The 23962-nt window shown below is 48.1% G+C and overlaps 1 protein-coding gene across 1 annotated transcript in view; it reads right to left on the bottom strand.

The window, feature by feature from the left end:
• The window catches only part of RAP1GAP2 (RAP1 GTPase activating protein 2), a 214477-nt gene that overhangs the window by 164324 nt on the left and 26191 nt on the right, over positions 1-23962 (bottom strand). The window contains exon 2 of the mRNA XM_087440630.1: positions 22997-23032. Within this exon, the coding sequence (XP_087296756.1) occupies positions 22997-23019 (23 nt within the window). The 5' untranslated portion in view covers positions 23020-23032. The remainder of the gene's footprint in view (positions 1-22996; positions 23033-23962) is intronic.

Consider the following 23962-nt stretch of genomic DNA (forward strand, 5'->3'; position numbering starts at 1 on the left):
CCAAAGCTGCCTTCCCAAGTCACCAAAGAAACAGAGGGCTCCCCACCCCACTCTTCCAGGACACATATCACCTCCTCAGGAGCACATTCAAGACCCTCCCTGAGCAGACCTCACACTTGCCTCAGTGCTGGTTCCTGCCAGTGTTGCTCAAACAGCTCCATATACTTCCCCATCCTGTGCTTTGCCCTTGCTGTTCCCTCAGTCTGAAATGCCCCCTGCAACCCTCCCTTCCTAAGGGATTCCTTTTAACCTTCAAATGCCACCTCCTTCAGGAAGCCTTCCCTGATTCCACCAGGAAGAATTCACTGCTCCTCCCATGTCTACCAGCATTGCCTCACACTTTGCACTTTGCAGTTGGCTGTTAAGTGTCTATCTCCCTCATAGATTGTGAGTTCCTTGCCTGCAGAGACCAGGCCCTGAATCACCTAACCACTCTCAGTGTCTTAGTAATGGCCACAGTCCTAAGCACTAAGAACTGTACTAAGTGCTTTCATGTGTGAGCTCATTTAATCCTCAAACATCCTTAGGAGGTCAGGATCCTCATCATCCTCACCTTCCAGATAGGGAAACTGAAGCTCAGAGAGGATCAGGGGTTTGTCCAAGTAATCTCCTTAGTGGGTGGCAAAGCCAGGATCCCCAGCACCTAGAACAGTGCCTGGCACGAGGTAGGTGCCCAACGAATATTTATCAGATAAACAAACGCCTTCATTTCTCCTGCATGGGACCTTGGTGTTCACAGCTCAAAGGCATGAACACCCTGTGTTCTTGCTTTCTATTCCAATTCCGACCCAGTTACATCAGCAAAGTTTTTCCTCCTCTCTTCCTCTCCCTCCTCCTGTCCAAACTGTGAGCAAGAAATGACTTTTCCATGACAGGTGAGAGAAAGGGTAGTGACGCGCCTATGTTTAAAGGGGGGGCGTGGTAAATCTTTAGGGGAAATTAGACACTGTACAGAGGCATCCCTCCAAGATGTCAGGTCTTCCCCTTCAGAATCGCCACAGCCATCTCTACTTGCCTCCTCCCCCTCATCTCTAGCCAAGCCTCCTTACTTCTGCTCAGTCAACAGAATTGGTGACCGACACACTATTTCCTATTCAATTTTGTCATTTCCCCACTCTGTTCAATCAGTAATTGCTCTGGTATGGTTCTGCAGTCTTTCCAGCTGCCTTATTTGTTACATGGCCACTCAGGAACATGGTCCCTCTTCTGACCTTGACTCGAGGAGTTCTGGACAGCTAACCCGAGGGGAATGTGCCATGCACAGCTCCTCGGGAAGCTGCAGTCAGCCCACATTATTCCATATGCTCAAGGCCCCTTCCAGCAGACACAATGGTACCTACTCAATACTTGCACTTGACTAAGAATAGATTGTGAGACACCAAGAAAAAGATAAAGCCAAAAATGGTCATCTAACTGAATTAGAATCCTAACAGTTTTTCTTTCTCAGACACTTATAAATTCTTAAACCCACACCATTTGGGAGGCAGGACATGCAGATGCTGCTGGGGCTCCTCTGACAAACCTGGGTCCCCGTTCACCCCAAGGAACTTAGGCCCCAGGGTGGGAGACCACAACCACAGAAGACACAGGTGTCTTGTCTTCTCTGAACACAGCCGTCCCAGACCCACACGACTGGAAACTAACATGGTCTCAAGGGAAGGAGGGAGTGCGTCCAACTCCCCGGCTGACAGGGCTTCCACAACAGCACCTGGAAGTCCTGGGTTCAAGTGTAAACAGAGAAAGTGCCAGAGGTCAGGTACCAGGAGGCCAGCCGCAGCCCCAGCCCCATAACGCCCAAATACTCTGGACCCAGGCACAACCACCCCTGTTTACAGCCTTTTACAGTTTACCACAAGATTTTCCACATGCCTGGGGCTCGCTCCCCTGGGAAGCAACAACCCTCACTCCCCCCATTCTAACTCCCTCCATTATTTCATGTGCCCCTCTAGCCTCAGTGGGAGCAGCAGCATCGATGTGTGTGTTTGTGGAAGTGTGGGGCACAATTCCATCCTTCCACGCCTGAACCTGTGTGTCTGAGTGTGATCATCGGGTCAGCCTTTGGCCCTGTGCTCAGAATTCAGTGTGATCAAGAGAATAGAAGGATGACGCCTACAGAGTCAGGCCACCCTGGCTGAATCCCAGCTGCATCTCACCCTGAGCCTTGGTTTCCTCCATTGTAAATTGGGAAGAGGAGCAGGAGCCACTTCACAGGGCAGTGGTGAGGACAGAATGAGGTTACAGAGCTGGTGCTTGAGAACGGGCAGCTATTTTTGTTGCTCTTATAATGGAATGTGGCATCGACCATGCTTGTGCCTTTCGGGGACTGTGTTTCTGAGAGTGTGTGTGACCCTGAGTGTGTGTGGTCACATGTAGAATGCATGTTCCTGTGTGTGGGCGTCTGAGTGTGAATGCAGGAGAAGCCAGGGCCCATGACTTATAATTACACTTGAAGTGGATGTCAAACGGTTCTCTCTGCTCCTCTTGGCAGGCCCAAGGAGACGCGAGCTGTGCGTGAGCTCCCAGCTGCCAAAGACACCAGCTCGTGGCTGCCTCCTCAGCGCCACCTAGTGGCACTGGATTTGTGCAGATCATTCATCTTCTGGCCTGGAGGTCTGAGTGTCTCTGCAGCATGTGACAGGTCACAGACTGGGCGGAATCTCTGGGCTTGTCCGGCCCTTGGAAGACCTCCAGGGGAGTCTGGCCTTCGGTCTCGACCAGCACTGTCCAACAGAACTTCCCGTGATGATGGAAATGTTCTGTGTCTGTGCTGTCCAATACAGTAGCCACTAGCCATACGTACTGTTGAGCACTTGAAATGTGGCTAGTGTGACTGGTGAACTGAATTTTTATTTATACTTAATTTTAATTAATTTAAATTTAAATTGCCACACATGACCATATTGGACATCACTGGTCTGGAGGATTGCTTGAGCCCTGGGGTCCAGCTATGCCTCAAGTCAGATAGACCGACACCCCAGACCTCCCAGTTATAAGAACCAAGACACTCCCTTTTCATGTAGGCTGGTTTGACCTGGGTTCTGGCCACTTCCACAAAGAGTCCTGACCAATCTGATAATGACCAGCTGAATATGAATACAAAACACTCAAAGAAGGCAGTAGGAAGCAGTGGACATCTGCTACTGAAAGACAAGAGGAACCAGGCCTCTGGAGGCACTAGTGGGTCCCAGGCAGTGCTCCATGCTTCTGGGATGCTGCATATCCCATCCTGGAAGAGTTGGATCCCACGTGACTGAAGAGCTATCCAGGGCCTTTCTGTGCCTCCTTACTGCAGACACAAGCATGGGTTTAAAGACAGTTAAACCTGGTCCAGTTCCCAGATTACCAGCTGTGTGACCTTAAGCAAGCGACAACCTCTCTGAGGCTAATTTTTGTCATCTGTGAAATAGGAATCAGAGCACATATCTCATTGGGATTGGGTGAAGATGAAGATAATGCATATGTAAAAGCATTTCACACAGCACAGTTGCAGAGAATGAGCACGCAATGTTTGCTAAAATTATTATTGGTACTATATAGCTTTATATTAAACCATCATATAAGTTTTTACAACCTGAAAAAAACCTGATTATAGAATAATTATCTCAGATGGCACGCCAGGGCATACACCTTAGCTCTCCCATTTCTGCCCAACCCAAGTCCAGCCAGCCTCCACATTTTGCAGATTCTATCCTGTAGCATCTTGCAGCCATCTGTCTGTTTCCACACCACACTTGAAGCCGCCTTCATCTCTCTCTTGAGCCATTGGTGGTCCATGTCCACCCGCTTCAGTAGGGTCCCATTCGGTCTACCCTAGCAGTCAAAGGGACCTTCCTACAAAGCTCTGGTGGAGTCCCTCCATACCTTTACTCAAAACCTCCAACTATCTCCCCATCACTCAATAAATTAAACACACTCTAAAGTCTGACCTTCAAAGCCCACCACCACAACCTAGGACCTGAATCTCCACTCTTCCAAGACCCAGCCTTACCCGTCACTTGAGCAAACCTTGCTCTTTTTCACCTCTGAGCCTCTACAAGATTCAACAGACAGGTCAATGGGATCAAAGAGAAACCCAGACATATATCTTTGGATATGTAAGAATTTAGTCGTGGAAATGGAAAATTAAAGTGTAGTGCTGGAACGACTGACTATTTGGAAAAAATAAAATTATAATTTCTTCTCACATCTTACCCCAACTTAAATTCCAAATGTACTAAAGAGTTAAATGTGGGGCCGGCCCCGTGGCTTAGCGGTTAAGTGTGCGTGCTCCGCTGCTGGCGGCCCGGGTTCGGATCCCGGGCACGCACCAACGCACCGCTTCTCCGGCCATGCTGAGGCCGCGTCCCACATACAGCAACTAGAAGGATGTGCAGCTATGACATACAACAATCTACTGGGGCTTTGAGGGGGAAATAAATAAATAAATAAATAAATCTTTAAAAAAAAAGAGTTAAATGTGAAAAGAAAATAAAACTGTTAAAAAATACATATATATAGGGAACCATCAACTTTCTGGATGGTTCTCAAACTATTCCAAAAATTGAAGAAGACGGAATGCTCTCTAACTCATTCTACGAGGCCAACATCACCCTGATACTAAAACCAGACAAGGACAACACAAAGAAGGAAAATTACAGGCCAATATCTCTGACAAACATAGATGCAAAAATCCTCAACAAAATATCGGTAAATCAAATACAGCAATACATTAAAAGGATCATACACCATGACCAAGTGGGATTTATACCAGGAATGCAGGGATGGTTCAACATCTGCAAATCAATCAATGTGATACACCATATTAACAAAATGAGGAGTAAAAATCACATGATCATCTCAATAGATGCAGAGAACGCATTTGACAAAATCCCACATCCATTTATGATAAAAACCCTCAATAAAATGGGTATAGACTAAGGAAAGTACCTCAACATAATAAATGCCATATATGATAAACCCATAGCCAACATCATACTTACCAGTGAAAAACTAAAAGCCATCCCTCTGAGAACAGGAACAAGACAAGGGTGCCCACTCTTGCCACTCCTATTCAATACAGTACTGGAGGTTTTGGCCAGAGCCATTAGGCAATAAAAAGAAATAAAAGATATCTAAATTGTAAAGGAAGAAGTAAAACTCTCAGTGTTTGCAGATGACATGATTCTATATTTAGAAAACCCTAAAAAATCCACCAGCAAACTATTAGAAATAATCAACAACCACAGCAAAGTTGTGGGGCACAAAATCAACCTATAAAAATCAGTTGCATTTTGGGCCAGCGTGGTGGCTTAGTGGTTGGGTTCGCATGCTCTGCTTCGGTGGCCTGGGGTTCACAGGTTCGGATCCCAGGCATGGACCTATGCACCACTCATGAAGCCACACTGTGGCAGTGTCCCACATACAAAATAGAGGAAGATGGGCACAGATGTTAGCTCAGGGTGACTGGCAACGGATATTAGCTCTGGCCCAATCTTCCTCACCAAAATAAATAAATAAACATTTTTAAAAAGTCAGTTGCATTTCTATACACTAATAATGAACTAGCAGAAAGACAACTCAAGTATACAATCCCATTTACAACCACAACAAAAAGAATAAAATATCTAGGAATAAATTTAAGGAAGGAGGTGAAAGATCTATACACTGAAAACTATAAGACATTATTGAAAGAAATCAAAGAAGACAAAAAGAAATGGAAAGATAGTCCATGCTCATGGATTGGAAGAATAAACATAGTTAAAATGTCCATACTACCTAAAGCAATCTACAGATTTAATGCAATCCCAATCAGAATCCCAATGACATTCTTCACGGAAATAGAACAATGAATACTAAAATTTATATGGAACAACAAAAGACCCCGAATAGCTAAAGCAATCCTGAGAAAAAAGAACAAAGTTGGAGGCATCACAATCCTTGACTTCAAAATATACTACAAAGCTATAGTAATCAAAACAGCATGGTAATAGTACAGAAACAGACACATAGATCAATGGAACAGAAGTGAAAGCCCAGAAATAAAACCACACATCTACAGACAGCTAATCTTCGACAAAGGAGCTAAGCATATACAACGGAGAAAGGAAAGTCTCTTCAATAAATGGTGTTGGGAAATCCGGACAGCCACAGGCAAAAGAGTGAAAGTAGACCATTATCTTACACCATCCACAAAAATTAACTCAAAATGGATTAAAGATTTGAATGTAAGACTTGAAACCATAAAGCTCCTAGAAGAAAATACAGGCAGTACACTCTTTGACATCAGTCTTAGCAGCATCTTTTCGAATACCATGTCCACTCAGGCACGGGAAATAAAAGAAAAAATAAACAAATGGGACTACATCAGAGTAAAAAGCTTTTGCAAGGCAAAGGAAACCATGAACAAAAGGAAAAGACAACCTACCAACTGGGAGAAAATATTTGCAAATCATATATCCGACATGGTGCTAGTTTCCAAAATATATAAAGAACTCATACAACTCAACAACAAGGAAAAAAAAACACCTGATTAAAAAATGGGCGGAGAATACAAACAGACATTTTTCAAAAGAAGATATACAGATGGCCAACAGGCATATGAAAAGACATTTAACATCACTAAGTATTAGGGAAATGCAAATCAAAACTACAATGAGATATCACCTCACACCTGTCAGAATGGCTATAATTAACAAGACAAAAAATAACAAATGTTGGAGAGGATGTGGAAAAAAGGGAACCCTCATACACTGCTGGTGGGAATGCAAACTGATACAGCCACTACGGAAAACAGTATGGAGATTTCTCAAAAAATTAAAAATAGAAATACCATATGATCCAACTATCCCACTACTGGGTATTTATCCAAAGAAGATGAAATCAACAATACAAAGAGATTTATGCACTCCTATGTTCGTTGCAGCATTATTCACAATAGCCAAGACGTGGAAGCCACCCAAGTGCCCATGAATGGATAAAGATGAGGTATATATATACAAAGGAATACTACTCAGCCATAAAAAAAGACAAAATCATCCCATTTGCAACAACATGGATGGACCTTGAGGGTATTATGTTAAGCGAAATAAGCCAGATAGAGAAAGAAAAACACCATATATGATTTCACTCATATGTGGAAGATAAACAAACACATGGATAAAGAGAACAGATTAGGGCCGGCCCCATGGCTTAGCGGTTAAGTGCGCGCGCTCTGCTGCTGGCAGCCCGGGTTCGGATCCCGGGCGCGCACCGACATACCGCTTCTCCGGCCATGCTGAGGCCACGTCCCACATACAGCAACTAGAAGGATGTGCATCTATGACATACAACTATCTACTGGGGCTTTGGGGGGAAAATAAATAAATAAATAAAATTTAAAAAAAAAGAGAGAGAGAACAGATTAGTGGTTTCCAGAGAGGAAGGGGCTGGGGGGGGGGGCGGCAGGAGAAAGGGGTAAAGGGGCACATATGTATGGTGACGGATAAAAATTAGACTATTGGTCTGGTACACCAGAAATTACACAATGTTATAAACCATGATAGATCTCAATAAAAGAATTTTTTTTAAATGATAACACTTAGGATGTTGGGTGATGGGTTTTTTTCATCTCAATATTTGTACGTACTTTCTAAATCTTCTACAGTGAGCATGTACTATTTTTATAATCAGTAAAAAATGCTATTTTTAAAAGGGGGAAAAAAAGACTGTACCAATGTAGGGACATGCTTGCGATACAACACAGAAAAAAGAAGAGAAGCATATCCACACAGGCCTGCGGAGAGAGATTCAAGCAGGGTTTTCATTCGCTTATTCAGAGTTACATTCATATTTGTATATTAAAGAATAAAATAAAATGTGCTGTGGTCAGTCAAACCAACGTAAAAGTTAAATATCAGTGAGGACGTGGGGAAGAGGACTCCAGTAGAATTCTCACACGCCCCTGGGAGGAGTGTAAATGATGAAATCTCTCTGGAGGGCGATCTGGCTACATCTGGCAGAGCTGGAATCCAACAGCCCCACCTCCAGGACCTCCCCCCAACCCCGCCCATGCACACAAATGCACAGAGGGCCACATGAGGGGACAGTCACTACAGCATCGTTTGCAAAAGAAGAAAACGGAAACAACCTAAGAGTCCATCAATAGGAGATACGATGGGGGTGCTATGTTTGCACATAAATACTACACAGCAATTAAAAAGAAGGAACTAGATCTATGACACCACAGAGAGACTTCAAAACCCATGCGGAGGGGCACAAAGTGTCATGGTAGCAACTCACTCAGCCAGTGCACTCTGCCTCGCCACGCTGTTCTAAGCACTTACGTTTACGTGACCCCCAAAATAACCCTTTTTCAGGTTTTACTATTATTCCTACTTCGCAGACAACTAAACAGAGGCACAGAGAAGTGAAGTTACCTGCCTGAGGTCTCACAGCTGGTAAGCAGCAGAGCCAAGAGCTGAACCCTGGCAGTCTGATGCCAGAACACCACCGTGACCCTCACGTAAATTCAAAAGGACGTCACGTATGTGAATTTTTAATCCACACAAAAAACTATGTAGTGTTTCTAGATACCTATTTATGGATGTGAAAGTATTAAAAATGTGGGCTGAGAAAAACACACCAAATTCCTAATAGAGCTCCCCTCTATGGATGGGGGAGACAGGATAATGAGGCCAAGAAGGAGTGATTATGAGAATTTAACTTTATGATGTTTTATTTCTTTTATTTAAAAAAAAAGCTCAAAAAGTTAAATATAGAATTACCATATGATCCAGCAATGTAGCTTCTGGGTATAACCCAAAAGAACTGAAAGCAGGGACTCAAACAGATATTTGTATACTCATGTCCACAGCAGCATTATTCACAACAGACAAAAGGTGGAAACAACCCAAGTGTCTGCAGACAGATGACTGGATAAAGAAAATGTGGCATATACATACAATGGGATATTATTCAGCCTTATAATGAAGGAAATTCTGACACATGCTACAGCATGGATGAGCCTTGTAGACATTATGCTGAGTGAAATAAGTCGGACACGAAAGGACAAATCCTTATATGAGGTACCTAGGATAGTCAAATTCATCAAAACAGAAAGCAGAATGGTAGTTGCCAGCAGATGGGGGGAGTGGGGAATGGGGAGTTAGTGTTTAATGGGTACGGAGTTTCAGTTTGAGATGATGAAAAAGTTCTAGAAATGGAGAGTGGTTATAGCTGTGCAACATTATAAATTTGCTTAATGCCACTGAATGGTACACTTAAAAATGGTTAAAACAGTAAATTTACGTCACATATATTTTACCACAATTAAAAAAAAAGGTTTGACGCAACAAAATGTTAACAACTGTCAATTCTGGGTCATGAGTACTCAGAGGTTTGCCATGTCATTATTCTAAAAAACAAATAAACAAAACCAGAGGCTCAGTACGGCCGAGGATGTAGACACCAGGCCCACGGCAGGCAGGACGCCCCTGGCAGCTGGCTCAGGCCTTTTCCATCTCTTCCCTCCTCCTCCTATTTTTACTGCATTGTGGTTGCTATGGAAACAAGGGGCACCTTGGGTTCCAGAGCTCAGCCCAGGTGCTGCTAACTCCAAGAATAACGTCAGAGTGTGAATAAAATAAAAGCCCCGATCGTCCAGGCCTCGTCTACACACACGTCTGCCCTTCTGATACGTTTATCGAGTGACTGTGTGTTCACGCGTGAGCCTGCAGGGACCGCCACCTGCACAGGTCTGTCCTCAGGCTTGGGTCTGCGTGCACACCACTCCCGTTTGCCCGTGTGGGTATGTCACATGGTAACGTGTGTCCACGCAGCCCAGGACTACTATTACTAATATCAGAAATATGAAGGCAGGGAACATTCACCAACCGTTAACTATGTACCAGGCACTGTGCTCCATGCTTCATCTGGATTACCTCCTTTAAACTTCACAAGAATAGTACTTGCATGTAGGTACTATTATTATTCCCAGATAAAGAAAGTGAGGCACAGAAAGGTTGTGTCACTTGCCTAAGGTCACCCAGAACACAGGAACCTAACCACTGAATCTGTATTGTGGGGAGAAAGAGCTTTAAATGTCACTGGTTCCCAAACAGCTGCAAACCCAGCGGCCTCAGAAGCGTCACCTCTGGCCCCGAGAACACACAGGTTTCCTGGGCCCCACCCAGGCCTGAGGAAGCAGAATCCCCAGGGTGGGTCTGCACTACAGCCAGGGTGGGCAACCATGGGTCCAGCCTGGGCTGAGCTGGCTGACAGGGTTGGACAGGGCATGGCAGGGTGGGGACAGGGGCTACTCCTGGGCCCAGAAATGGTCCCAGGAAAGTCTGTAGCTCAAAGCCCCTCAGGTCCAGATAGTGTCTGCTAGTGGCAAGGTAACCAAGAAAGTGGCAATGGTTGCCGTCACACACACACCCCAGGGCAGGGCTCCCAAGTCAGTTATGTGGCTTTGTGGCCTGCCAAGCACGGATTTCCGCACACTCCACCCTCTCAGAATGAGCTGTGTGTGGGGTGGGGGGTGACACTGTGGTAAACTGCTGGTTCACAGCTCAGCCCAAGGCGGGGAGGGATCAGCCCCCTCACTTGAACAACAAACAGTGACAGAGCGCAGTGGAGGCTCCCACAGCCTCAGCCCTCGTGGGAGAGAGCCACGGGCAGAAACCACTGGACCGCCACAGGGCAGGAGGAGCTGAACGTGATTAGATGTGACTAGCTAAATGTGACCTTTGAGGTTCTAACTGCTCCAGGAGCATGAAGAAGGGAACGCTTCATTCTCACAGGAAGGAGGTAGGTGTTCACAGAGGAAGCAGCATCCTAGCTGGTCCTGGAAGGATGGGCAGCATGATGCTGACGGGGGAGGAAGAAGTCAAGGCATTTCATGCGGGGTGGGAGAAACAGCATAAGCAAAGACATCACGGCTGAAAAGTGCCAGAAAACAGCAAGTCACACCATCTAGCTGGAGCTAAAGGTCAGGAGGAGGCACAGCTGCAAGAAAACAAGAAAAAAACCCTAGAAACGTACCTAGGCACAGAGAGGTTAAGTATCTTGCCCAAGGTCACCGAGCTGGTGGAGTCAGGATTTACACATAAGCTGCCTGACTCCAAAGCCCAAGAATGGACCACTAAGACGGGATTCACCAGGTGGCAGCCTTTTCTTCTGCACATATTTTAGAACGCTGTAGAGGTGAAGCTGGCTGGGTCTGCAGCGGTGGTTCTCGACAGGGTGGGGGAGCTTTTATACCCCCACTCCAGAAACTCAACCATGCCTGGAGACATTCTTGATTGTCTCTACTGGTGGGCAGGCTGTTGGCATCTCATGGACAGAGGCTAGAGATACTGCTCCACATCCTACACTGCACAGGACAGCCCCCACAACAAAGAGCTACCCAGCCCCAATGTCAATAGAAGCCCTGGCCTAGAGTGACTCCCCCAGCTGGAGCCCATGTTAACATTCAGCCCGACCTGAACCACTGACAGCCATCACACTCATTTTATCCACTGGCACAGAGGTTCCCAAATTTTGCTGCTCATTGGAATCACCTGGGGATCTTTCAAAAGTATTGACACTGGGTCCCATCCCAGACATCCTGATTTCCAGTTCTGGAATTGGGTGCAACCTGGGCACGAGAAGTTTTTAAAGCCTCCCAGGTGATAGAAAGTGCAGAAAAGTTTGGGAACCAGTGCTTGGTGGGGGAGCAGAAGGATCAAACTATCTGCTGAGGACCAAAGACAGTCAGTGGATGCTAAGGCCAAAGAGAAGTCATCAGAGAATAAACACAACCGAAAACTGCCCAGCCCCCCACCAGACGTCTTCATACCAGGTCCCAGAGACAATCCTGTGTGGAATCAGCACTAACAAGGTCTGCCATCGGCACAGTGGATTGAGGCCTCCTTGGAGCAGGGGGGCAGAGCTAGAGACGGCTTTGGGGATGATGAATTAGAGCTGGCAGAGGCTTAAGGAGGAGGTTAATTAGACAGCCTTTGTCACCATCTGGGCAGGAGATAATGGGCCTGAACCAAGAGGAGGGCGGAAGTGGACCCTGTGACTCAGGGGCTTCACAACCCAGTGACAGAGAAAAAACTGGATTTGGAAGAGAGAAAAGGTTAATTGAGAGCGAGTCGAGTCTGGAGACAGAGCAGGAAATGATCAGTCAGCGGCTGGAGATGGAGACAGGGCACCGGGGACAGGTGACCTGGGGAGAGGGACCAGGGAGGGGCCACTGGGAGACAGGAGCTGAGACTTGAAAAGGATGACACGCCCCAAACAGAGGTGGCACACGGTGGCCCCGTGGGCTGAATCTGGCCTGCAGGAGAAGTCACATATGGCTTTGTTTTTTTAATTCTTGAGTTAGTTGTCAAGATTTTGCCTAAAATTCAGATTTCTAGCTTCTCTTGTAAAGTGGAAGATCTGGTGAGACAGGTGGTGTTCCCGCAGAGCACCGACGTGCGCCCCCAGCCCCTCCCGTGGTTGTATTTGGCCCTGCCGGATCCCCGCAGGCATCAGGTCTGTCCTCAGAAAGAAGAGATGAGGTCCTAAGTCAGAAAACAGCAATGATGGAGCAATTGATGGAGAAGGAGGGAAGGATCCAGGCACCACACAGAGACAGAGAGCTGACCTCTCGTGGCTGGTCCTGCACCCACCGCCTTCGAGCTGTGCCATCTCAAGCTAGGAACATCCCCACTTGGGGTCTCAGGGTACATATTGATCTGTAAATAAGGAGGTTGAAGCCCATGACCTCTAATTGTCCATGCTCATGTCCACAGGGCTCCCGCAGCTACCCAGGCCAACCCCTCTGGCCAGGCTTTGAGATAAAGCCTGGAAAACCTGAACCCTTCCAACAAAGATCAGCCCAGTCAGTGAGAAATCTCAAACACAGCCGAACGGTTCAGGGATGACCATCCAGGGGAAGAGAAGACTCAGGGAACAAGAGCCACCTTCCAAAGTCTAAAGAGGTCTCAGAAGAAAGAGAGATTAGCCTTGTTTCAGGGGGCAGTGGGGCACACCAAGAAATGGCAGTTAGTGAGATTCCGGATGAAAATAATGGTCAGCTTTGAAGAATCAGAGCTGTATTGCAATAGACTAGACATCCTTACAAGGTAATGAGTTCCCCATCACTGGAGGTAACCAAGCTCAGGCTGGGTGACTAGTTTTAGGGGCACAAGGGATTCACATAGTAGCTAATTTGACTTTATTTCAAGGCCTAAGATTCAACAACTCCAGAGATCTGGAGATCTCTCCTAAAAGCTCTTTTCTCCCTCTCGCAATGCTCCCAGGGAAAGCTGTCAAGGATTAGGCTCAGACTGCCATCCAGAGAGAGACAGTCTAGATGGTCTGGAAAAAGCATAGAACGTCCACTTCCTTGCTCCCCTTGCCCTTCACCAGGACCACAACCCCACAGCCAGACCCAGCAATTCCTGCCACTTGGCCCCCGTCCCAGCATAGCCTCACCCAGGGCCCCCTCAGAGGCAGAGAGAGCAGATAGCTCCCAGGGGAGGGGTCATCTACATCCCCTCCTTACACTCCTGTCCCCACTCCTGCTCCCAGCCCAGAGGAGCCAGCAGGAGGAAGGGGATAGAAGCAAGCATGCCCCCCACTCCCTGACACCTCTGAGTGCTTCCTGGGCCCTGTCCATCAGGAGCCTCTCCAAGGGAGGGCATGGGGATCCTGACACACCCAGGGATCCACAGTGTGTGTGCAGGAAGCACAAGGGATGCACAATCTAGGGAGTCAGAGACTCTCTCCAAAGCCCACCGGAAGCAGTCCTTCCCCAGCCCTGGCCAAATCCTGCTCCCAGTAAGCTGGGTAGACCCCTTGGCCTCCTCTTCATGGGACCTGGAGCCTTCCCATCCAGGACAGGCCAGCAGGCCTCTGGGCCTGGAGACACCTGAGAAGAAGCTCAAGTGCATGGCCAGAGACCTGGGGATCCACAAGGACTCTTTCAGGAAGCTGAATGGGGAAAGGAAGGGCCCCCCAGGGATCGCTGGGCCCGGGCCCATGGGCCACAGCCTGCCCCATCTGCATTCTGCTCTCTGCATCCCCGCCCTTGTCCCCCACGGTAACACAGTTAGCCATATCCCTCAGGACCAAGGACCATTCATCTCACCAGCCACACAGAAAACACCCTCACATGACCCCAGGAATAAGCAGAGCCCATTCTGCTCACAATCCCACACCCATCTCAGAAGAGCCCCAATGCCCAGTACCTACTGGCCAGAGCTGCCACCCATCCCCCTGCTCGCCCATCAGCAGGTACCCCTCAGACCTGGTCAAGACCCAAGGACCTGTATGTCCATGAAGAAATCAGAACAGGGACTCACCAGGTCTTCCTGGGCATGGCAGGGACCGGCCGGGATGAGGGCCAGGAGCTCACAGATCCCTGGAGTGTGCAGACCCTGCTGCCTGGCAAATGGCACCTCCAGGTGCATCGCCAGTGCCTGGCAATGAAATCAGGCCACAGCCCAATTGCGGGCTAAGCACCCGCCTGCCTTGCTTCTCCCTGTAGCCACTCACGCCCCGAGACTCCAGATCCCAAAACAGACACGTTCGTGGTTACCATAGGAACTCGCTAAAGCCAAAAAAGGCACCACACAGTCACCCACATGGGCCCTCCAAGCTCAAGTCCACCTGCACGGGCAAGCTTACACACACACCTATGAACACCCACAAACACCTACACACGCCAACACGGTTCTCAAGCTCAGGGCCCATCCTAAAGAAATCAATGAACTAGGGCCTTGAGACAGAAACAGGGACATTCCCCTCGGCCCCACCTGGAATGTGTCTGAAAGTGGGCTCCCTGCGTTCCCGGCCAGGCTAGCTGTCAGTTACAAGGGCAGCAGCAGCAGCCAGTGCTCATCTGGAGCTCACCTGCCAAAGGCACCCCAGGAGCTGAGCACGGTGGGGGCCAGAGCCAGGACCACCAACAGCTCTGCCTGCTTCCTGGCCACTGACCAGCTCTTGCGCCCCTCGACATGCTGCTCCCCTCCTCTGTCCCCTTCTATGGAGAGTAGGTATAAGAGTCAAGATCTAAGCCAGCCTCACAGGAGGAGAGAGGGAAAACGGAGAGTGAAGATTGTATATTCAGAGCCTGACTCCCTCCCTCATCTCCGTAAGTCGGACCAACATCCACCCAAGGGCTCACCTAGAAACTTGAGTCTTCACTTGACCTCTCCCTTGCCCTCACCTCCCACATCCAAACCAGCTCCAGTCTAGAGAGTCCACCTCCTCGACAGCTCTCCAATCTGTCCACTCTCTCCAACCCCAATGCCCCTGCCCCAGCCTCTAACTTCTCCAATGAGTTGGCAGAGAGCAGCCAGGAGGCCTTCAGACTCGAATCCAGCCACATTACTCTCCAGCCCCAGCTTAAAACCCTTCGATGGCTCCTGGTCACCCAGAAAAGCACGCCCAGCCCTCCACACAGCTGTCCTATACTCCTAGACATGGTCCAGCCTGCCCTCGCACTACCACTCCTGTTTTCTATCTGGTAATAATAACGGCACCCAAGTCCCTCCCACCCTGTGCTGTTTCTCGCCTCCCTGCCTGTGCTCTGGGGCTGCCTGGAGTGCCTCTCTCTCCTCCGGGCTGACCTTACTCACCCTTGGAAACGGCTTAGGCATCACCAAGTCTCCAGGAAGCCCTCCTCCATCCTCTCTGAGGACATCTGTTAGCACTTGTCACATTCCATTGCAATTGGCTGTCTATATGTCTGTCTCCCTGCGGGGCTACAAGCGTTCATGAGCAGAGTCTGTGTCTTTTTCACCTCTGCTTCCCCACCAACCCCAGGGCCTAGCACTGGACTTGGAATGTAGGTGCCCAGTAAATCCGAGCTGAATTGATTCAGCCTTCTAACACCCCAAAACATCAACCTCCTCCATCCTTGACAACCCCAGCAAACTCTCAGCAGATGCCCTAGGTGTGTAAGAGAGGAGTTGACTAAGATGGGGCAGCCCCAGAAAGTTCTAAAACATCTTTGTGGTACCTGAAGGATTCTTGTAATCCACAGTAAACGAAGACCTGGTGGAAGATGGGGAAATGAACTGGCAATCATGGCCCTCAACCAATGCATGAAAAAAGCCATTAAACTGGAATCAAGGGGTGGACTGTGGAGGGATGGGCTTTCTGGAAGGAAGGCTGGAAAGCTGGAAGGAGAGACTTGACGCCCTGACACCTAGGCCCTGACTCTGCTCTCTCCCCCCGAGATTAGCATGTGGCCTTGCCAACAACACCAAGAGACCCAGGAGAAGCAGATGTCTGTGAAGGTAATCATCTAGATTTGGTGCACAATTCTCATAGAATGGGGATGGAAGCCCTGAATTTAAAAGGGCTGTGACATAGCAAGAAGTTGAGCTTTCTGGATGCAGCAAGCCCCCATCCTTCATGGACAAGGGCTCCAGCAGCTGCCACCAGGGACCCCAGGGGCCAAGGGAAGCTCACTGAGACGCACTGTCTGCTCCTGCCCTGTGTGGTCCCTCACTTCCAACAGGATTTTGAATTCTTAGCTGGTGAAACTGAAACCTAGAATAGAGGTGGCTGTGGGGTGTCTTCTGGCCAAACCACAGGACACGCTGCCAGGCAGACAACTCCTCCAGGCCCTCCCTCTCCCTCCTTCTCCTGAGGAAGAAATAAGAGGACACAGTCACCTCTAGGCTCCATCACATACTTTCTCTCTATTCAGAGATGCCATTTCTAGCGACCAAGAGCTGGGACCATCAGTTAAAAAGTTGGATTCTTTTTCCTACAAGACAGGGAGTTCTAGATTTCTCCATAATCAGAAGTATGCCTGATACTGGACCCCAGCAGTGGAGACAGGCTGCACTGAACCATCCCGTGCTCACCCAGTCCCACTGTGGCCCGTCCCCATGTAGGACAGGCATCTCAGATGGCTGGAGGATGGCTTACCAGCCCGTGCACCAGACACACACACACACACACACACACACACACACACACACCCCTCTTTCTTTAGCAAAGAAGCAGGGATCTCTGAGAGGGAGGGCAGGGGGCAGCAAAAAGGAGTGGAGGAAAGCATCTAAGGCTCCCAGCTCAGGTCCTCACCCTCTGGATGCTGCTTCAAGGACATCCCTGAGCAAACCCGAGACACCTAGCCCTGCCAACCTGAGCTCTCCTCTGGGGAATCTGGTCTGGCTATGGATCAACTAGTGCAGAAAGGGATCTTATCCCAAGCTGGCCCCAGAGCAGGCTGGAGAAGGGGGAGCCCCACCTGCTGACCCTGCCTCTCTGTCCATCCCTCCACCTGCGTGGTGACCCATAATTGATTCGTTCAGCAAATACAGACTGAGAACCTGCTATGTGCCAGGAACAGTGTTAGAACCTAGGGAGCCAGAGACGAAGTGTGCAGAGCCCCTGCTCTCAAAGGCATTCATCCATTCATGCGTGCATTTACTTATTCAACAATGAGCACCTGGGCCGGCCCCGTGGCTTAGCGGTTAAGTGCGCGCGCTCTGCTGCTGGCGGCCCGGGTTCAGATCCCGGGCGCGCACCGACGCACCACTCCTCTGGCCATGCTGAGGCCGCGTCCCACATACAGCAACTAGAGGATGTGCAACTATGATGTACAACTATCTACTGGGGCTTTGGGGGGAAAATAAATAAATAAAATTATAAAAAAAAAAAAAAGAAAAGAAAGAAAAAAGAAACACTTAAAAATTTTTTAAATTTTTTAAAAATTAAAAGAAATACAATGAGCACCTACCATCATCAAGGTCCTAAGAGAAATACAAAAAGACAAAAGTCATGAAAGTAAACTCCTAAAATGTCAAAGCTAGAAGACAGCAGGTTAGACAGTAGCCCAACTTTCCCACTTTAGAGATAAGGAAAATGAGGCTCAGAGAGGTTAACGATTTGCCCATTTGTTAGCCTAGGGCTATAATCTGGCCTCCCAACTCTCTTCTGCGTGTACTGTCACCCCCTCCTCCAGTGTTCCTGTGTGGCTCCATGCCCCCTGTGCCCCTTGATTCTGAGGATCCTCATCATTCAGATACCACAGATGCCACTCAATATGGACCTCCAGCAGGGGGATGGGCCCTCTCACCCACCCACTGTGGAGACAGAGGGGCACTCTGTGGCCAAGGCATGCAGACTCTCTATGTACGAGGCCCCCACGCACATCGGGAAAAGAGAGTGAGAAAGTAGGGCAGGGTAGGTGCTGAGAACTACTCAGCTCCAGCCTGGACTGAACCAGCCATGACGTACAGACCTGGATTCAAATCCCACCTCCATGACTTACTCGCTGATGACCTTGACCAAGTTTCCTAACCTCTCTGAGCCTCCATTTTCTCATCTATAAAATGCAGACAGTAATGGTAGCTGCTTCACGAGGCGGTTGTGAAACCTCAGGGGAACTGTGCACTGAAAATTGAGCACATAGTAAGTGCTCGATGATGTGGGACCAGAACCCCCATCTGCAGAGCTGGATGGCTCAGAGACACCTCCAGGAGTTGCACGGCCGATTTTCTTCATGTCAAGGACACCAGGTCCCTAGGGAAGCAGCCGAAGCAATTGGGAGCACAGGCCACAGCCCGTGCCCCGTGGAGAAATCAATGGGCTGCACAAGTAGAGAGATGTCTCACCCAGCAGAGGCAGAAGGAAGGTGGCATCCCGGTGCCTGGGACAGCCCTACTATGTGCAGTTGGGTGCCTAACGGACCTGTCAGTGAGCAGAGCCATGTCCTGGGCATCCAGGCAGAATTCCATATTAGGTACTGTCAGTGGAGGTGGGGGACAGGTACTAATCTCCCTTTTAGTCCCAAGGCTAGTGGGAGTGGCTAGAGAAAACCTCTTAGGATGTCTGCCCAGCCCACAATCCATCTTTCTTCTCTGAGAACTAACACCTCCCACACAGAGAGGTGGCTGCAGCAGCTGTATCTGATCCATAAAACCCCATCTCTCCAGCTAAACAGATTGGACCAGGCGTACACAACCGACACAAGCTGGGCCAATGAGATTCTCTCTCTCTCTTTTTTAACAGCTTTATTGAGATGTAATTCATTTACCATACAATTCACCATTTTAAAGTGTACAATTCAATGGATTTTAGTATATTCACAGGGTTGTGCCACCATTACCACTATCTAGTTCCAAAACATTTTCATCACCCCAAAAAGAAGCCTGTATCCTTTAGCATTCACTCCCCTTATTCCCCCTAACAACCTCCCAAGCCCTAGGAAACCACAAATCTATTTCCTGTCTCTATGGATTTGCTTATTCTAGACATTTCACATAAACAGAATCACACAGTATGTGGTTTTTTGAGACTGACTTTCATTTAGCATAATGTTTTCAAGGTTCATCTATGTTGTAGCATGTATCAGTACTTCCTTCCTTTGAAGGCCAATACACCATTATATGGATATGTCACACTTTGTTTATCCATTCATCACTTCATGGACATTTGCGTTGTTTCCCTTTGAGCTATTATTAATAATGCTTCTATGAACCCTTGTGTACCAGTTTCTATATGGACATATATTTTCATTTCTCTTGGTATATACTTAAGAAAGGAGTTGCTGGTCTTATGGTAACTCTATGTTTAACCTTTTGAGAAACTGCCAGATTGTTTTCCAAAGCAACTGCTCCATTTTACTTTCTCAGTAGCAGTGTATGAGGGCTCTAATTTCTCCACATCCTCATCAACACTTGTTATTATCTGTCTTTTTGATTATAGTCATTCTAGTGAGTGTGAAGTGGAATCTCATTGTGGTTTTGATTTGCATTTCTCTGATGGCTAATGATGCTGAACATATTTTCATGTGTTTATTGTCCATTTGTGTATCTTCTTTGGAGAAATGTCTATTCAGATCCTTTGCCCATTTTTTTTTCAGTTATTTTATTGAGGTCATATTGGTTTATAACATTGTGTAATTTCAGGAATACATTATTATATATCATTTCTGTAGACTGCATCATGCTTACCACCAATAGTTTAATTTTTATCCATCACCATACATATGTGCCCCTTTACTCCTTTTGCCCACCACCTGACCCCCTTCCCCTCTGGTAACCTTTATCCAAGTGTTTGTTTATCTTCCACATATGAGTGAAATCATATGGTGTTTGTCTTTCTCTGTCTGCCCTTGCCCATTTTTAATTGTGTTATTACTGTGTTATTATGCATTGTGTTGTTATTGTGTTTTTGTATATTGAGTTGTAAGAGTTCTTTATATATTTTAGAGATGAGTCCCTTATCAGATATATGACTTGCAAATATTTTCTCCCATTCTGTGGGTTGTCTTTTCATTTTCTTGATGGTGTCCTTTGTAGCACAAAAGTTTTTAATTTTAATGGAGTTCAATTTATCAATTTGTTGTTGCTTGTGCTTTTGGTGTTATATCTAAGAAACCACTGCCTTCTCCAAGGTTACAAAGATTTACATATATGTTTTCTTCCATGAGTTGTATAGTCTTAGCTCTTACATTTAGGTCTTTGATCCATTCTGAGTTAATCTTGGTATATGCTGCGAGAGGAGTTCCATTTCATTCTCTTGCATGTGCCTATCAGTTGTCCCAGCCCTATTCACTGAAAGATTATTTTTCTCCACTGAAGTGTCATGACACATTTGTTGAGAATCAATTGACCATAAACGTGAGGGTTTATTTCTGGACTCTGAAATCCCTTTCATTGATCTGTGTGTCTATCCTTATGCCAATACCACACTGTCTTGATTACTGTAGCTTTGTAGTAAATTTTGAAATCGGGAAGTACAGTCCTCCAACATTGTCCTTCTTTTTCAAGACTATCCTTGAATTTCAATATGAATGTTAGGGTCAGCTTATCAATTTCTGCAAAGAAGCCCCCTGGATTTTGCTGGGGTGGGTTCCAGTTCCTATTCAACCTCTCCTGAGCTCCACCTCCACCTCCTCCCCCGGGTTCCCTGAGGCTCCCTGGGATTTTTTCCATAAATTCCATCTTTTGCTTAACCAGATTACACTGGGTTTTGGTTTCTTGCAATCAAAAGAATCTTAACCAAGTACAAGTAGGAACACGGTCCTACACACTGTCTCAAATGACCATCTCAACATCCCTCCCCAGTGCCTCAGCCCTCGGACTGTCCCCCAGATACCCAGAGACCCCACTTGGGCCCAATCTCAACACTGGCCCATGCCCCCAACCCTTCACTCCACCTTGTAACTACTTCCCTTCCAAGTTATATAGAGGTTATCTTTACCAGTTAAAACAAACAGGCCTTCAATAAATGCTTGTGAAATTGAACTAGATGTCCCAAGACAGCACCAAAAGAAACACTCCTACCACTCCACACCCTGTAGTAACTCTGCTCCATGCCTAGCATCTCATTCAAATGCAGATGAGGGGCTGGCCCAGTGGTGCAAGCGGTCAAGTGCCCGCGCTCCACTGCGGCAGCCCAGGGTTCGCCGGTTCGGATCCTGGGCACACACCGACGCACCGCTTGGCAAGCCATGCTGTGGTGGCATCCCATATAAAGTGGAGGAAGATGGGCATGGATGTTAGCCCAAAGCCAGTCTTCCTCAGCAAAAAGAGGAGGATTGGCAGATGTTAGCTCAGGGCCGATCTTCCTCACACACACACAAAAAAAAGTACAGATGAGCTCTGGGAAGCTCTAGGAAGGCCAGACATTGTTGTGTCCGTTGGACAAAAGATACAGAAAATGAAATTCAGAGAAGTTAAGTGTCTTGCCCAAGAGCGACTTGCCCTGAACGCTGTGGCTGAGGCACACCCTATGCCAACCAGCATAGGCAGGCCCACTGTCCTGCCCCATTTTTAAGAGCTGCTTTAGAAGCTACCTCCTCCTGGCAGTCTTCCAGGACTGCTCCCACTGCACCGCTGTAGACAACTCTACAGAGAGACTGGAAGCTCTCGGAGGGCAAGGGCAGTTTGTTGTCCATCCTAGCCCTGCTAACTGCCCACTCTCACCCTTCTAAGCAAAACAAACCAGAGTGAGAAGCCTCTTATTTTGACCCTTTTATATGCCAACTCTCAAGACTGGCTGTGCTTTGCCCAGGGACCTGTACCCAGAGGATGCACAGTCAGTGCTGGCACCTGAACGGCACAGCAAAGAGAGGCTGGCCTGGAAAACCTTTCAGCTGAGATGGGGGAGTTGCACCAGGAGGAGCTGCCTCCAAAGGAGGAATTTTTCATGCACAAGCTAATTCCCATGTGGCAGGATAATATTCTGAGCTAGTGACCAATGCTATGTCTCCTCCTAGAATTTCCCTCCTTTCCGATTCACTCAGTTGGAGCAGGTGGTTGGTCAGTACCCGTTGGCCAAGGGAGGGATACAGATGGAAGATGACTTTTGTTAAGTCTCAAGGGGGAAAGATCAGGATGCAGACAAAATGGTTCAGCCAGAAACATGGAGGGTAAAGGAACGAAGGTGGTGAAGGAAGAGCAGTTGGAGGGTCTAGGACAGAGGTGTGCCTGCTCAGGGCTCCCTAGACAGACAAGCGGACATGTGGTAAACCGAGGCACACAATTCCCCAGACTCCAACTCTGGTGCTGAAAGCCTCAGAGAGCTCCAGGGCCAGACTGCTCAGGATGACAGATCTGGTAACTGGTGACTCAATGACCAAGTGACCACCCCCCCCCCCCACACACACACACACACACACACTGGGGTGTTTTATGAGGTCCTAGAACCATGTGGCACAATTTTTCACATAGGTGAGAATGTCAGAAAGACAGCCTGATGGGACTAGGGCTTCACATGAAAATTAAGGTGATAGAAAATATAATTATCTTTCTTACACCCCTAAGTAGTAGCTTAAAAGTCACACCGCTATATACATTCCCGCCATTCTGGTGCCTGCTGCTTCCATTCCGGCATCTGCCTTTCCCCAGATAATCCAGGAATCAAAAGCCGGGTCCAGCCTCCTCCAATCCAGAAGCCCCTCCCCAGTGGAGATGGAGAATCTGAAAAATGCAACAGCCCCACTCATGTTTCCCACAACTTAGAGGGAACGAGGGCCCCAGAGGAGCTCCAGCTGCCATTATCTCTGACCTCTACATAACAGGAAGTAGTTACTTACTTGACCTTCAGGCTCGCCAGCATGGTCTTGTCGATCCTGCCAAGAGAAAAGCAAGGGCTTCAGTCAGTGCTGGGGCTGAGGGCTCCCACCTGGCATCTGCAGGGGAGAGGTCCCTGGGCCTGTCCAGACCACCAGACCGGCAGGATTCTGCAGGGGACAGCTGCCACAAGGGGAAGTTCTCCTCCAGCTCTGTGAGGGCTGGAGCCACACATAACCCTGTGACATGGGTACTCTTATTCTCCCCCATTTTACAGATGAGGAAACTGAGGCTCAGAAGGGTAAAATCACTGGCCCAATCTGAATCCAGGCATCTGACTCCAGACCCAGGAATCTTAAGCACTTTGTATGTAGCCTCTCCCTTCATCACCCGCCCTCCACAAGAGGACTCTGTAACCCAGCTTCATCGATCACTGGCAGCTGGACATTCAACACATCGATATCTCCTGGGCTTTTGTTTCGGAAAGATGCCAGCACCCCCAGCACCAAGGACCCTACTGTTCTGGGAGCTGCCAGTCCATGCAAGGAGGTACACTCCACTCCTGGGACAGACCTCGACAGCAGGCTCCAGGGTGCGCGGGCAGTGGGATCTGTCAGGCATGGGAGCTCAGAGCAGGGAAGATCACGTTTGCGGCAGACTGTCCCGGCAGCCAGCTCCTCCGCCCCAGCCTGCGCCCGCCCTCACTGAAAGACAAGGCAGTGCTGCTAAGCTTCTATTTTTACCCGCCGCATATGCCAGCCCTTATGGCTGGTAAAAGAGGCCCCTTCCTCTCTCTAGAGAGAGAAAGGTGGACAAGATTCCCACTGTTGGTGTCTCCTCTTGTTTAGGGATCACAACCACTAGTGTCACTACCAGTGTCACCATCAGCATGTGTCACCATCACCACCAGTATCGTTATCACCACCAGTGTCACGATCACCACCCGTGTCACCATTGCTCAGTGTCACTACCATCAACGTCACCACCAA

The sequence above is a fragment of the Ceratotherium simum genome, chromosome 16 (genome assembly GCF_057802395.1).
Source record: "Ceratotherium simum simum isolate JZ-2026a chromosome 16, ASM5780239v1, whole genome shotgun sequence".
Taxonomy (NCBI): Eukaryota; Metazoa; Chordata; class Mammalia; order Perissodactyla; family Rhinocerotidae; genus Ceratotherium; species Ceratotherium simum.